Consider the following 14132-nt stretch of genomic DNA (forward strand, 5'->3'; position numbering starts at 1 on the left):
CGTCCAGCTCCTGGCCCTGCACAGGGGTCACACCACGGGCCCCAGGAGCCCCAGCGGTCTCGGCATGTGCCTGACAGCGTCGTCCGAACGCTTCTTGAGCTCTGTCAGGCTGGGTGCTGTGCCTGACCACCCTCTGGGTGAAGAAACTTTTTCTGATATCCAACCTAAATCTCCCCTGACACTGCTTCAGGCCATTGTCCTGGGTCTTTGTGTTGGTTGCCAGAGAGAGCAGTGCCTGCCTATGCAGGTTGTGGACTGCGGTGATGCAGGGTACAGCGTGGGGCCTCTCTGAGCACCACAGCGTCTGACAGACCACCATAAAACCCTGCAAAGCAGCACTGCTCCTGTGGCATCCAGATATCCCAGGGATCAGCTGGGCCTGAGGCACCCACAGGTAATACTGGAAGGATGCTGAGGGGAGGACACTGGCCTTGCCTTGGCTGTGCAGGGGGATCATGAACAGCCTTTAGCTTCTGAGAAGCAGAGCCCTTATTTCCAGGGCTCTGCTGCTCCCTGGCCCTTGCCATGAACTGTTGCCCCTTTGTTTGCTCAAGACTGAACAACAGCAGAGGCTTCAGTAAAATTCCACTGCCTTCTTACATTGCAATTTATAATGTGAACTAATACATGGAATTACAGAATTGTTAAATTGAGAAGACTTCTAAAATCATCAGGTCCAACCATTAACCCAATGTTGTCATGTTCAAAAGAGCCATGTCCCCACGTGCCACACCTTTTCAAACACTTCAGGAATGGTAACTCCAACACACGTTTGGGCATCTTGTTCCACTTCCTGACCACCAACAGTGCAGTAATGTTTCCTAAAATCCAGTGGAAACCACCCCTGGAGCAACTTATGCTACTGCTTGTTGCCTGGGAACAGAGACCAACCCCCACCTGGCTACAGCCTCCCTCAGGGAGCTGTAGAGAATGATAAGGCCTCCCCTGAGCCTCGTTTTTTTCCAGGCTAAACAACCCCAGCTCCCTCAGCTGCTCCTCATAACACTTGTGCTCTGGACACTTCATCAGCTCCTTCTCTGCCCTTCTCTGGACATGCTCCAGCACCCCAATGTCTTTCTTGTAGTGAGGGCCCCAAAACTGAACACAGGACTTGAGCTGTGGCCTCAGCAGTACCAAGTATGAGGGGAAAATGTTAACATAGTTAATATACTTTCATACCATAAAGAGTGCTTGATCACATAGCTAGGAAAGGGAATTTCCCTAACGCTGTGTGGCAGTAGCAACTGGCTTTGACACTGAATTATTCTGTGTGAGGCTTTGCGGCAGCTCCAGCAGGCTCGACCTCCATCCTGCCCTTTCCTGGGTGCCTTCCTCCTCACCCCCCAGCCTGGTCAGCCTCTGCCCAGCCCAGTGCTCCCCTGCCCGTGATACAGGCAGGAAGGGGCCTGGGCAGAAGCACTGCAGTAACAGAGATAGGCTCAGTTTTTCTCATTCTGAGGTCAGAGCAGGGGGATGACATGCAGTTATGTAAAACCTCAGAGGTCCAGTGTACCTCAGTAGCCTGTGGTCCACCTTGCTGCATCTCCTGATCTTTGCCTCAGCCCTGAGTTTGGCTCCACCTTGGTCTGGAAGGGGGTCCAGCACCCATTCTGCTGCCTGCTGGTGCTGGCTCTCCCTGCCCTTTCAACCAGGGTACCTCCGAGTGGCAGGAGATGTGCCAGGGGAGAAAGAAGGTTGCAGGAGAATGAAGACACATCTGCCACTCTACAATAGTCTAGAGAGGGGAGGCAAAGGGGAGAGAGACAGGGTTAGTGAAAGCTGACATCACATGGCCACTGTGGTGTTTTTGATCTTGACAAAGGCAGACGGTTTCCCTCATTGCCAGCATGAGGCAAATTACAGGTGAAGCAGAAGAGATTACAAGATATTTCTGGCTGTTTTTGAGTTTGGTGGGGGGAAGGGAGGACGATTTCAGGGCAGACGTGTCCTAAAGATGGGAGACAAGCAGATGCAATAAATAACAAGAGCCAGCTCCCAGGCTGGGGGGATGTAGAGAGCAAATAGATAAATGTTCCTTTTGGGCTGCTGAAGGGGTGGAAATATGTTAAAAGCTCTGGCACCCACCTAAAAGGTGTTTGTCCTCTTTCTACCCCCTGTTACCTGTTCTCTGGCCCCACTGAAGCACTTGGGTGGCTTTAGGGTTGGGTCAGGGACATGTTTGCTGTGCTCTGCTGCTGCAGCCTTCCATCTTCTCACCATGCTGGTGTCTGTTGATATTCAGCAGATCCAGATGAGCTACCACTCATCCCACAGTTAGACAATTATTTTTCATGGTAGAGGACATTGTGGAGACTCTGGTCTGGCACTGTGCCTGCAGCTCTTGCCTAGATCTGTAGGTTGGCAAGGAGAGGAGGGGAGAGGGATGAGATGTGGTTGGTGTTGGAAGCCAGGGTGTATTTTATATATCCCTGAGTAACTGTGTCAGGTTGTTTCACCTCTTGCTGCCCCATTTCCAGTTGCAAAATGGGAGTAATGGGTTGATCTCTGCTTCTGAGTGGTGCAGGAGAGCTGAGATGGGTGTCAGTACACTGCCCTAGAGTGTAAGCAGAAGGGACAAGAGCAGGGCATGGTATGGAAGGAGAGAGCTCCTGATTTTACTCTCTCTGTGGGCCATTGTACATTGCTCTGGTAGCACAAACCATTCCACAAATGGGTAGAAATGTATTGCAGTCAACGTGAAGGTGTTCTGATGCTGCCAAAAAACCACAATTGACATCAGCAAGACTTGGTCTGGCCATCATGAGTGCTCCCTTGGAATGGGGCAGCTGCTCCTGCAGCAGGACTGTCCCAGCCAGTACAAAAAATGTTAAAAAGCACACCTCGTCCTCATGCATCCATGGCCAATTTGCTTTGTGATTCATCCAGTGGCTGCATCTCACCATATTTTCTCTCTGATTTCTGCCTTGGTTCTCTCTGAGCAGCCAGAGGAGCAAAGGAGACAGGCTTTGGAGATGGTCTAGAGAGGAGCACTGACCTCAGCATGGTCCCAGGTGTCTCAGTGACAGCTCCCAGCTCCTGACAGCCCATTCAGGAGGAGCTCTATGAGATGTCACCCTGTCATGCATTACTGGCTCCAGGCTGACTTCTCGCTGTCCCTCCTGGCAAGCCTGTGAAATAGAGCTCATGTGTATTTGATTGCACTTGTTCTCTCACTAATAGACAAAAATTATATCATTTGCAGCAAGTGCAGATTATTAGAGAAATTAATGACATTTTCACATATGTTGCTGGCAACTTCTGCTTCCTTTGGCAAAGGCTCTTCACAGCTATATTTAGACCCAAAGTAAGTCAGCTTTTTTCATTCTGCTCTTTAATTTAACTCACTATACACATTTCCTTCATTTTTGATCAACTCAGCAAAGCTTCTCTAATGGTAATGGGCTTTTTTTTTTTTTTAAGTTACAGTAGCACCCAGAAGTTGGGTTAGTCTGTTTTCCCACCAGGCTATCCCCAACTGATGCCCTGGCATGCATCCCATGTGCCTTCTACATCCTGGAGCAGCTCCCTCACCTCCTGCAGCTGAGCAGGGAAGCATTTCTGTGACCCTTGCTGAAGTTTTGTCCTCTACTGCAGACCTTGGGGAAGGCAAGTTTGATAAACCCCATCTTCTCCCATGCTTCTACCTACATCAGGAGAGTAATATTGGAACATGGGTGTTGCTTTAAAGACTGGCATTGACGTGGGTCTGGTCATCTCAGAAGATGCTGATAAAAGGCTAAAAGACACTAAAGAACAGTGGAAAAACTTGTTAAGAAAGACTGGAATAACACTTAACCAGGCCTGGGATTAAGCTGCGCTCAGTACATTTTTTATGCTGTGATTTATGGGCATGCTACAAACAAGAAGTATGTGCCTGATGTTGCCTGACCATCTCCTCTTTTTCCAGCCAAAGCTTTTGTCTATGAGAGGGGTTTCATGATTTCTGCTCTGGCTGGTGGCCCTCTCACATCAAACCTGACCCCATGTTTGCCTTCATCATGCAGGTGAATTTGTGGTTGCCCAGAGACATGGAGGGACTCAGAGGCTTGGTGATAGGCAGGTGTCCTGGGATGAATGGCTTTGAGGGGCTCAGTGTGTGCACAGACACTCAGAGGCTTCCTGCTAGCCAGGTGAAGGGGGCTGGAAGGCCCCAAGGCAGCAGGCAGAATGATATGCACAAGCTTATGCCTGGAAGACCTGAGTGGCACACAGCAGCCTCATCTGAGGTGGAAGCTGAGCTGCAGCTGAAGTGTTTCCGTGCAGATTGAGCTGCACTGGCATACCAATGCCTGGAGCTGTCTCACAGCTTTAGCTCTTGTTGGAAACCAAAGGCTGTGACAGCACCTGAGAGCCCGGTCACAGGCAGCAAGCAGCTGCATCAGAGGCACGGGGTCTTCAAGCGTGTCCCAGCTCCAGCAACACAAAGCCCTGTGGTTTTTTCTTGCTGCATCCAAGGGTGCTTCAGACTCATCTGGGGGGATTCCTGCTTGAAGCAAGAGAGGCTGCCACATGATGACCTTGCTTGCTGCTGTGGTGGTGGCTGCAGAAAGACATGATCACCATTCCTTGTCACGTCCTCCCAGTGTTTGCGTGGCAGGGAAGTGAGCCAGAGGAAAAAATGACCTCGTGAGTCAAAACTATTGCTGTTCTGGGGTTTTGGCTGCATGAGCAGCATGCTGGCATTAAGCCTGAGCTTAAATCTGGGAATAAGTTGAAGACTGGCAGATACACAGTGGCTCTGATGTGCCCCTGCGGTGACCTAGAACAGAGACTCAGGCCAGTTGGCTAGGGACAATGGGAGGAGCTTACACATTGTGGCATGAATATACCTGGCCTGGCAGGCTCTACTGAGTGTCTGCAGCTTCACCACTGACCAGTCACCTGGATAAAGGAATAGTCTCCTACCTTGTGCCAGCAACCACTGATCTCCCTCTCATTTTCTTTGCACACCTGGAAAGCGGTTTTCCTTTTGCCCTCTCAAATGGACTGTCTTTGCCTGCCCTAATGTTTGCCCTGAGGATGCAATAAACAATATCCTTCCAAAGTTATTTTTAAAAATCTTTTTCTCCAAACCACAGGTTTCTCTCCCAGTATGGTCAAAGCTGTGGGGCTTGTGTTTTCCACCTCCTGCAGTGGGATTAGTGAAGCAGTAACTCTGCTGATGGTCAAAGTGTCATGTCCCAACTTCACTGAGATTAAAATTAAGGCACAATTTCAGGCTCCACTCTGGAAATCATATGGAGTGCCCACCTTACTGGGGCAAACCAAGAAGCAGTTAGCTAAACCTAATGGATCTGATCCTCCATGCAGATATCCTGCTAGGTACAGAGGGCTTGCAAGGCCTATACTCAATGCTTCTAAGTTACTTCTGTTATGAAGTTACATCAAGAAGAAGTGAGGCTCAGGAGGACCTAAAGAGGATGAAGAGGAAATCACAGAGCATACCAGTCAGCTCCCACAGCTCCACCACAGCCTTGTCTCTGCACTGGTGGATGAAACCTTGGCACAGACCAGGTGACAGAACCTTATCATGCATTGCCCTTGGAGCTGGCAGGCGTGCATGGGCTCTCACCAGCCACAGCTTGCCTTGCAGAGAGGATGAACTCCTTTGTGCCTGAAACAAAACCTACTGGGAATTGAGATCTCAAATCTCACAGCTCCTGGAGTGTAGCAGACACAAATTTGGGCCTTATACATTTCACTGGATACTATCAATCCTGAAAACCTTTACAGTAACCCACTGTGGCACATCTGCAGGGCTGTAAGTGTCAAAAACTAAGTGGGTGGAGCTGGACAGCACAGGCAGGGGAGCAGGCAGTTCTTCAGGCTGGAGTCAGTTGTTTGATTGATTTTGCTAAAACTCTTTTGCGTTAAACAATTTCTGGGTCATGGTGAAAATTTCCCTTTGTAAAAGAAAAAAAAAAAGCAAAAGAAACAACAAAACAACCTCAATATGAAAAAAACAAACCAGTTTGCATGTTCCTATTTTTGTGCTGCTGAAAAGCTGAAAATGTTTTAATAAAACATCTCTTGTCAGAAGCAGCAATGACAGAACTAGATATGGATTCAGGAAAAAGGTATTTCACTGAAAGCAAGAATAGTACTTCAGACAGCATCGTTTTTCTGTTTCCTGATGGAAGATTCTTTTGGTCAAAGTGTTGATTGGTTTAATTTTACATAAAAGCCCTGAAGGGAGTACTAACCCCCCTTTTCCTCTAACCCCTGTCTCTCTCTCTCTCTCTCTGCCTCCCATCCACTGATGAAAAATCACCAGTCTCCAGTCCTTGGACTGCACACCGTAAATCTGTGCAGCCTGAGCATTCTGTCCATCTCCATCAGCTCAAGCTCACACATGTGCCCCAGTATTTCTCCTCCTCCGGGGCTGCAGCCGGGCTGCGGATGATGCGGGAGGAGGGAGAGCATCCCGCGGGCAGCTCCCTCGTGGCTCTGACCCGGGTACCATGTGCGGGGGAGCTGGGGATGCTCGTTGCCATAGCGACCTCTGCTAAAATGCTCCCCCCTCCCCGCGCCGGGATGCAGCCCTTTGCAGTCGTTCTTGCGTGCGTGGGAGAAGGCCGGCGTTGGGGTGCCCCGGGGAGGCTGGACCGGGGCTGACACTGCCGGGGAGGCGGTGGGGGAAGCCCCCGGGACCCGCCCATCCGCGCCTGTCGCCTCCCGCTGTCGCCCAGCTCTCCCGGCGCGGGGTCCCTTCTCCCTGGCGCTGCCTGGCCGGGAAAGGAGCCTGACTCATCCCGGCTGGCACCCGGCAGATGCCGGAGGGAGCAGTCTCGTCCCGCCGCCCGGCACCCGTGGAAGAAGGTAGGTGACAGGTGTCAGGGATGTAGCGTGCGTGCTGGGGATGCGGTGCATGGCAGCGAGGTCATGTCTGGGTCCCAGTGATCGGCAGCTCTGTGCCCCGAGCTGCAGCCTGCCCCGGGGTGCCCAGGTCTGGGGGTGTCTCCTGCAGTCGAGGTGAGCCCACGGCTTGTAACCTGCAAAATGAGTAGTGCTCCCAGCCATGCACACGGGAGGGTTCTGTACCTAGATTCTCCTGTGGGCTGTTCCCAGCCTCCCCCAAGCAGTTTGTGCCCTGACACTAACAACGTGGCCCCTGGGGCTCCTGTCACAGTGTACCCACAGCGCCTCGGGGGCAGTGGGAGGCAGCATAGGGGATCCACGGGTGACATTGGAGGCAAGAGGCTGGAGTAAGGTGTAGCACAGGTTTAAAAGGGGTCAGACAGCTTATCTATATAAGACATGGTTTTGGACGGAAGACCAAGGACTCTTTTGTGTCTTTGGGGGGACGTGGATGTCCCACTGCAAAATGACATGCTGAAGATCAACCGGTCCAGCAAGGTTAAGGCACATTTAATATCTGCAGAACTGCTCCAGAAAGCTGACATCTGTAAATGAAACTCCCTCTTTTCAGTATTTGCAGCCAAAATCTGCTCACCTGCCTGACAAAAGCAAGTTGCTTCTGCAGGCCAGCCCTGCAGAGGCTGGAGGGGGGACTCTGACACCTCATCCAGCACTCCACTCTGCCATGATGAGGACCCTTCACTGAGGGGGCAGGGATGGTGAGCAGAGTGGGGACACAGCAGGACAGGGCTGCATAGCAAGTAGAGTGAAGAATAGGTTGCTGGCGAGGAGCTAGGAAACGCTGGCTCTACTAGTGATGGAGGAAGGATGAATTGGGAAGTGTGTAGGGCTGCTTTTTATTGCAGTGCTTTTTTGGATGACAGCTTCACTCACACATTTGGAAAGCGGATGATCAGGGAAGCGAATGAGGTTATTGGCTTTCCTCCCATCAGCCCAGGAGGTCCAAGCTGAACTCACCTTCACAGTGTCCCTAATCCTGTCCATTGCTGTTGCCAGCCAGGGACAGATAGCAGCTGCTGAGACACCTCTGAAAAAGGGGTTTGCAGCAGCCTGAAATCCCCAGGATATCTGCAGATGCAACTAAGGGGTGCAGGGGGTGCAAAGGAGCTACTTTTGCAGAGCATACAGGAAAGCTGTGCTGAGGGGTTTCTGGCCCAAAGTTCAGTCCCAACTCCTGCTGTGGAAGGGGTTCGTGCCTAATTCCTTACATGGTCCCCCCCTAAGGTGTGTTAAGAGAAGCCCCACAGCTCCTCACAACACCTCTGTGATGTTGTTGCAAGTTTTGGTGGGAGCTTTCCTCAGCAGTTACTCACCTGAGGAAGGCACATGAAGAGTCAGCCATGAAGAGGCAGCAGCAGTGCCCAGATCAGATCCATGCCAATAAGTGGGAGGAAATCAGGCATTTTCTGCAGTTTCTTCTTATGGTAATAAGAACTGCAGCTTGTTTCAGATCTTAGCCTGTGACAAAAAAGTTACTGTTACAGGCCCTCCTGGGACAAGAGGTGTCCAGAAGATAAATGCTGCTGGGCACATTGGAAACAACTGATGGCTGTGGTATTAAAAAGAACAAAATAAAAAAGCCCAGCCCCTGGTGTGAAAAAGGCACCAACCTTATGGGCCAGGAGCAGGGAAGAGAATGGAAATGCTAAGAGTCCTCCCCAGCCTCCTTTTAACCTGCCCTGTGCAAGGAATTTGGTGATATATGGTTATTGCAGAGGGATGACTTGGGCCATGGTCAGACATGACAGCTTTCATCTGTCTGGAAAAGCAGGAGTTTGATGTGGCTGCACTTCAGTATGTCCCCACTGAAGTCAATGGGCATTTCATCAGTCCCACTAAGGGGTGAGGGTTATGGAAAGCCCCCTTTCAGGACTGCATTTTTGTGCTTGAGTCTGGCACCACTGTGCTCTCCCAAGTGTGAGGATGCCAGGTTAAATCCACCAAAGCCTTTAACAAGCAGCACATTCTCAGTGAAAACCCAGAAGATCTGGTGCCTGGTGAAGTCGTAGCTCTGCTTTTTGTGTGGAATGCTTTTTGATCCCCTTTTCTGTCCCTGCATGATCCACACCTTGCCTGTCATTTTGGTGCAGAGCAAGCAGCAGAGCTGAACATGCTGGGCACCTTTGCAGGTTGCAATGTGGGTTGCTGTCTCCCTCCCAAAGGATGGGGATAAAGGATAGGATCAAATGTGATGCCATTACAGATTTAAATGGCCCTAAGTTAGAATGCCTGCCCTAAGCATGGCATCAGCAGGGCTGTAATTGTGGGGAGAGAATGTGCCAGGGCACCAGCAGGTTATGGGGCTGGGACCCCGTTTGTTCACCCCTTCAAAAATATTGAGCCCTGACATCTGGACAAGGAGATGTTTGCTCCTTCCTGCTCTCCCAGGTTTAGTGCTGGCCCAGCAGCAATCACACAGAGTGGTGTTGTTTTGTGTTCCCAGGGCAACGCTGCTCCAGACTCACCTCGCACCCGGCTGGCCAGGAGTTCTTGGCAAGGCAGATCGGCTGCTCCCGGTGAGTGCCCCCACTGCACAGTGGCTGGTGTGGTGGAGGGATCTCAGATCTGCTCACAGACTGGTGCTGAACCAAGGACCCTGAGCCCTGGCAAAGCAGGACCTGTAATAGAGATGCAGTAAGGGAGGGCTCAATCCTGAGCCAGACCAGCTCAGACTGGGAATTCAAAGGGGTAATGGAGTGTCAGGGGAAGCAGATTTTCCCTCGAGCAGAAGGTGAGAAACAGCTGTATTTACCCACTGCTTACCTTTAATCACTGCATCAGGGATGGGGACAAGCAAGCTCAACCCTCTCTGTGGGGAGGGAGTAGGATTGACATTCTGTGGAGGGGTCCCCCAAAAGCATTGACCACTACCAGTGGATGAGGTGCCTTCAAGTGCAACCAAGTATGAGCCAAGTGCAGCAGGGCTGTGAGGAGGCACTGGGCAGTGCTGATTAGGCAGATGTCTTATGATCAGTCTTGGTGGAGGAGGTGGTTTTGGGTGGTGAAGGTGCTCCCACTGCATGAGCTTTCTCTTCTTTTCTCTGGCAGCCATGCCCCATTTCTTGGATTGGTTTGTGCCCGTGTATCTGATGATCTCCATCCTCATCCTGGTGGGCTTTGGAGCTTGCATTTACTACTTTGAACCAGGACTCCAGGAAGCCCATAAGTGGCGAACACAGAGGCCAATCATGGAGCGAGACCTTCGGAAGACGCTGATGATTCGGGACAACCTGGCCTTTGGGGTGCCTGAGGTGTGACAAGCTGCCCATTGCAGCCAGAGGAAACTCTCCTGGGTGGGCAGCAGACCACATGCCTCACTAGGGATGGCAGTCCTGCGCTGGAAAAAGTGGGGCTGGTCAGCACTTTGCTGATCTGGGTCTCGTACTCATCACTCACCATTCTACCCCTTTGCTTCTTAGTCAAGATTTGTTTGGCTGGGCTTCCCATGTGCTCCCAGCTCTTCAGCCAGCCAAGGACTTTGCTCCTTCCTATGGCCAAGACTGACTAACCACTCAAATGAAATATCCCTTGTTAATCACTTGAGTTTGAGCTGCCTGGCATCTTGACAGGATCTTCAGTAGGAAAGGTACAGGTTTTGCAAAGGGATACAGAACCATGTACTCCTATTCCCTAGGTTAAATCTAACACAGTCTGTCTAAGTCCAAGGGGTATTTTGGGGAAAATAAATGGGGTTTCAATACAAATTGTTGCTTCACCTGAGCTCTTCCCAGCACCCACTCTTGATGCTAGGAGCTGAGCTTGCTGAAGCTCTGTGCAGAGGGACCAAGGGCTCAGTGAGCCTCAGAGACTGAGCGCCTTTATCCTTTGCTAAATGCACACCCCTTCTGTGTCTGTTTGGGAGATGGAGAACATACATCCCTACATCCATTCCAGATGCACCACACTGAAATTAAAGGTCTTTATTAAAGAGGTTGGTTCAAGTCCTGTGTCAAGCTAGAACGTTCTGCAGATCTCCATGCAGGGGTGCTGCCAGACTTACCACATCAGCCACTCCTGATCTGCCTGACCTCCTGCTCCTCTGTCATGGAGGGAGATGGGATAGTCTGTGAAGCTACTTGCACTTGTTCACTGCACTGCAGAGCCCTTGGATAGGCTCTCTTTCTTAACTGTTTCCCAATGAGAGCTCTGAAGCATCCCTCAGCCCTTTTCCCCCCTACATATCTCTGAGAAGGAACATTGAGCCTGCCATCTAAATGGGCCCATTGTACCACCTTTGCTTTCTGGAGCCAAGCCGTATAATGTGGATCTGGCACAAAATCCCATTTTTATAGACTTCCTGCACTGTCACGGGGATGATCAGCCACCAAAATGCTGTATGAAGCTGTGACACTGGAGCTGAGAGGGATATCCCCATCCTCTCTCTCCCTGACAGCCCAGTGCAATGCCCAGGGTGTACAGGGAGGCTTGAGAGAGCAAGGAGCCTGTGGCAGGAGGTTGTTCCTCCTCTCCTCCCACCCCAACATCCACCCTTTGCATGCATGTAGGTGCAATGGCGCTACCTGTGAATGCTCTGGACACAGAGGGATCCTGTGTGCCCCTCTCCTGCATATCCCAGGTATGTTAGCTGGTGTCACCATCCTATGTGCACATGTCTGTGCATTCTGTGCCATCACCTGGGCCAGCCAGGATATTGGCAACCACATCTCCAGTGTCCTCTGATTGTTATGGCTCTGTGCTCTAGTCCCCAGTGGCTCCTTTCAGCAGCAGGGGTTCCTCAGGCCAGCTGTGAAAATCTGCCACAGCTCCTGGCTTGTGTCACTCAGCCTCACCTGTGAACCTGGGAGCAGGAAGCTTTCTCTTCCATTCCCAGAGAAAGAAGGAGAGCTCGTTGGGCTACTGTGAGTGATTTATGCAGGGAAATGCAGTGAGTGGGATTACTCCTGTGCCCAAAGTTTTGCTTGCCCTGGCAAGCAAAGGCTCAAAGCACAGGTGCAGCCTGAAAGTTGGTAATTCTCTGGGGATCCAAGTTAATTTTTAGCTCTAAGGAATGGATCAGGACATCCTGTAAATATCCTGGGTCTTCCTGGGACATTTCATCTACCAGACTGCAATTGCATTATCATTCTTTTCCACACCAAAACCAGGCACACTGGCAGGAGATTTCTGGCTCTGTTTCAGACAGAGGACAAGTCAAGAGTCCTTTCGTTCAGCCAAGTGACAGAGACTGTGATGCAAGTACCCTAACTGGGGAGTCTCACTCAGCAGGGAAATGCAGTGAATAGGATTACTGCTGTGCCCAAAGTTATACTTGCCCTGGCAAGCAAAGACTCAAAAGAGCAGGTGTAGTCTGAAACAGATACATTTTCATGACTTGGGGCTGTGAAATGGAAATGACAAGGGGCTGGGTTGCATGGCATGATGTGCCACCCTCAGCTGCATGGCTCACATTCCCTGCCCTCTGGCACATCACAGCCATATCTCCAAACACCACCTTGGAAACCTGCTTCCCCTCCTCAACTCCCTGATGGGTGGGATTGCTCTGTAAACAAGCACAACTGAGCTGTGGGGCAGCATAAAAACCTCTCCACTGGAGCTGAGGGGCTTGGAGCAGTCAGGAAGAAGTCAAACTGGAGGAAGAGGAGCCTGCACTCACAGGGGTCCCCTCTCCCCTGCTCTGTGTTCTCCTCTGCATGCTGCTGTGCCTGTGTTGAGGTCTACTCTGCCCATGACTCAACGCAGAAACTGAGCAAAAGACAGCAACTGGGTGAGGGCTGGATTAGAGAGAAGCTAATTGTTCATCTCCTCTGGCTTACTCTGTGTGCTGTTCAGTCCTGACACAATCAGCATTAAACCAGGTATCTTCCATGGCTATGAAGGACTTTATTGTCAGCAGTGTCAAAGGCTTCCCCAGAGGAAGTGTGTGACAAACTGCTTGGTTGATGCTTTGTTTTCCTGTTGTTCCCCCTGAGAGCTGCCTCCCTCCAGCTCTGGGCAGGCAGCAAGGAGCAGTCTGCAGGGAGGTTTCCTCTACAACAGGGTAGGTCTCCATCCACCTGGCTCCTGTGCCAGCTACACTGCCAGGCTATCTGGGAATAATCAAAGGCAAATGCTGCCTGAAAACTGAGATTGTTTCTCCTCTGTAGATCTGTGCAGCCAGAAAGACCTCAGGGAGAAGGAAATAGTCACAGATACCGAATTAAACTGCATAAAGAATCAGAGAAGATACTTATTGCTGTAAATACTACACAGTATCAGGTTGGTTTTTTTCATGTTTTCTGTCTCCTTGCCCTTAAGGAAGCAGAGAACTCACATTGTCCTGAGCTCTGCCTTCCACCAGCATTCCCAATGACCTGGTGTGGGTCATTGGATGGTGATTCCTCTTCCACTTCCCTCAGCCCTGGTCACCTGAGATCGTGCAGTCATTGTCCCTGCCATACTGTAGGTGCTGTGGGTGCCTGTCTCTCCTTCTCGTTGCTCCCACTTATCCATGAAACCATTCATAATCTCATCCCATCCCACCAAAACAGCTTTCTCCTTTCCTCCTTGTTTATTGTGTTGCCCTTCAAAGGCTTTTACAGTGAGGAAGGTGGAAAGTGGCAAGCTGAATCCCTCTTGACCCTGAAAATGCCACAAAGCTGGCAAAATTAAGAATCATAATTATGATGATAATGAAGAAGCAAAAGAAAATCAGAATAAGGGAATGAAGCATCAACTTGGACAAACACCCAACAAGTGACCACTGAACTTGCACAGTGGGATATAAATTGTTGCACTGGAATATGCCATTTGAGGGGGAAAAACTAAGAGAGGAAGGGAAAACATTCCAAAAATTCAATTATTTTTTTTAATCACACCCAGTGTCCTTGCAAGCAGGCAGCACAGGTGAGACCTGACCTCTCCATTACTCCTCCACCTCCTGCCATGGGAGCAGGTCAGGGGGTGGTGTTGAGGAGCTGCCCGCGCTGTGAGGTGCTGGGCAGGGGCAGCAGCGGCCATGGCACCCAGCGTGGGAGCGAGCCATGCCGGCCACAAGAGCCCCATTGTCCCGCTGGAGGCGGGCTGGCCGGACAGGGCTGGAGGTGGGGGCTCAAGCATGTGGGTGACAGCAGCCCCAGGGAGCTCTGCACCCCGAGACACCACAGCAGCCCCGACAGCAGGGACAGCCTGGGCCCAGCCCGGCCGGGCACCCCCCGCCCTCGCACCTCCGCTTCCAGCCCACCGCCGGCCATGGAGGAGGAGATCGCCCTCCCTCGCAGCTGCCTGTCCGCCCCCGGCAGCCCCAGCCGCCCCAG

General features: G+C 51.2%; 2 protein-coding genes across 2 annotated transcripts in view; one reads left to right on the forward strand and one right to left on the reverse strand.

Annotated features, from left to right (window-relative positions):
- CENPM (centromere protein M) overlaps positions 1-6494 on the reverse strand; it is a 13797-nt gene extending 7303 nt beyond the window's left edge. Inside the window, exon 1 of the mRNA XM_005421953.2 lies at positions 6351-6494. Coding sequence (XP_005422010.1) covers positions 6351-6494 — 144 coding nt within the window. The remainder of the gene's footprint in view (positions 1-6350) is intronic.
- Positions 6495-6534: 40 nt separating this feature from the next.
- On the forward strand, positions 6535-10801 carry LOC102039701. Its single transcript, XM_005421954.1, has 4 exons — positions 6535-6560; positions 6642-6819; positions 9323-9395; positions 9928-10801. Exons 1-4 carry the CDS (start codon positions 6535-6537, stop codon positions 10134-10136), a joined length of 486 nt encoding a protein of 161 aa, XP_005422011.1. The 3' UTR covers positions 10137-10801.
- Positions 10802-14132: the final 3331 nt, after the last annotated feature.

This window comes from Geospiza fortis, unplaced genomic scaffold, assembly GCF_000277835.1.
Source record: "Geospiza fortis unplaced genomic scaffold, GeoFor_1.0 scaffold173, whole genome shotgun sequence".
In the NCBI taxonomy this organism is placed as follows: domain Eukaryota; kingdom Metazoa; phylum Chordata; class Aves; order Passeriformes; family Thraupidae; genus Geospiza; species Geospiza fortis.

What these genes read in the sequence shown, in the direction of transcription:
- LOC102039701 (XM_005421954.1), top strand. Translation starts at nt 6,535, where the DNA reads ATGCAGCCCTTTGCAGTCGTTCTTGC. An exon ending in CCCTTTGCAGTCGTTCTTGC is followed by an intron (nt 6,561 to 6,641) that starts GTGCGTGGGAGA and finishes CGGTGGGGGAAG; the next exon opens with CCCCCGGGACCCGCCCATCC. An exon ending in CCCGGCACCCGTGGAAGAAG is followed by an intron (nt 6,820 to 9,322) that starts GTAGGTGACAGG and finishes TTGTGTTCCCAG; the next exon opens with GGCAACGCTGCTCCAGACTC.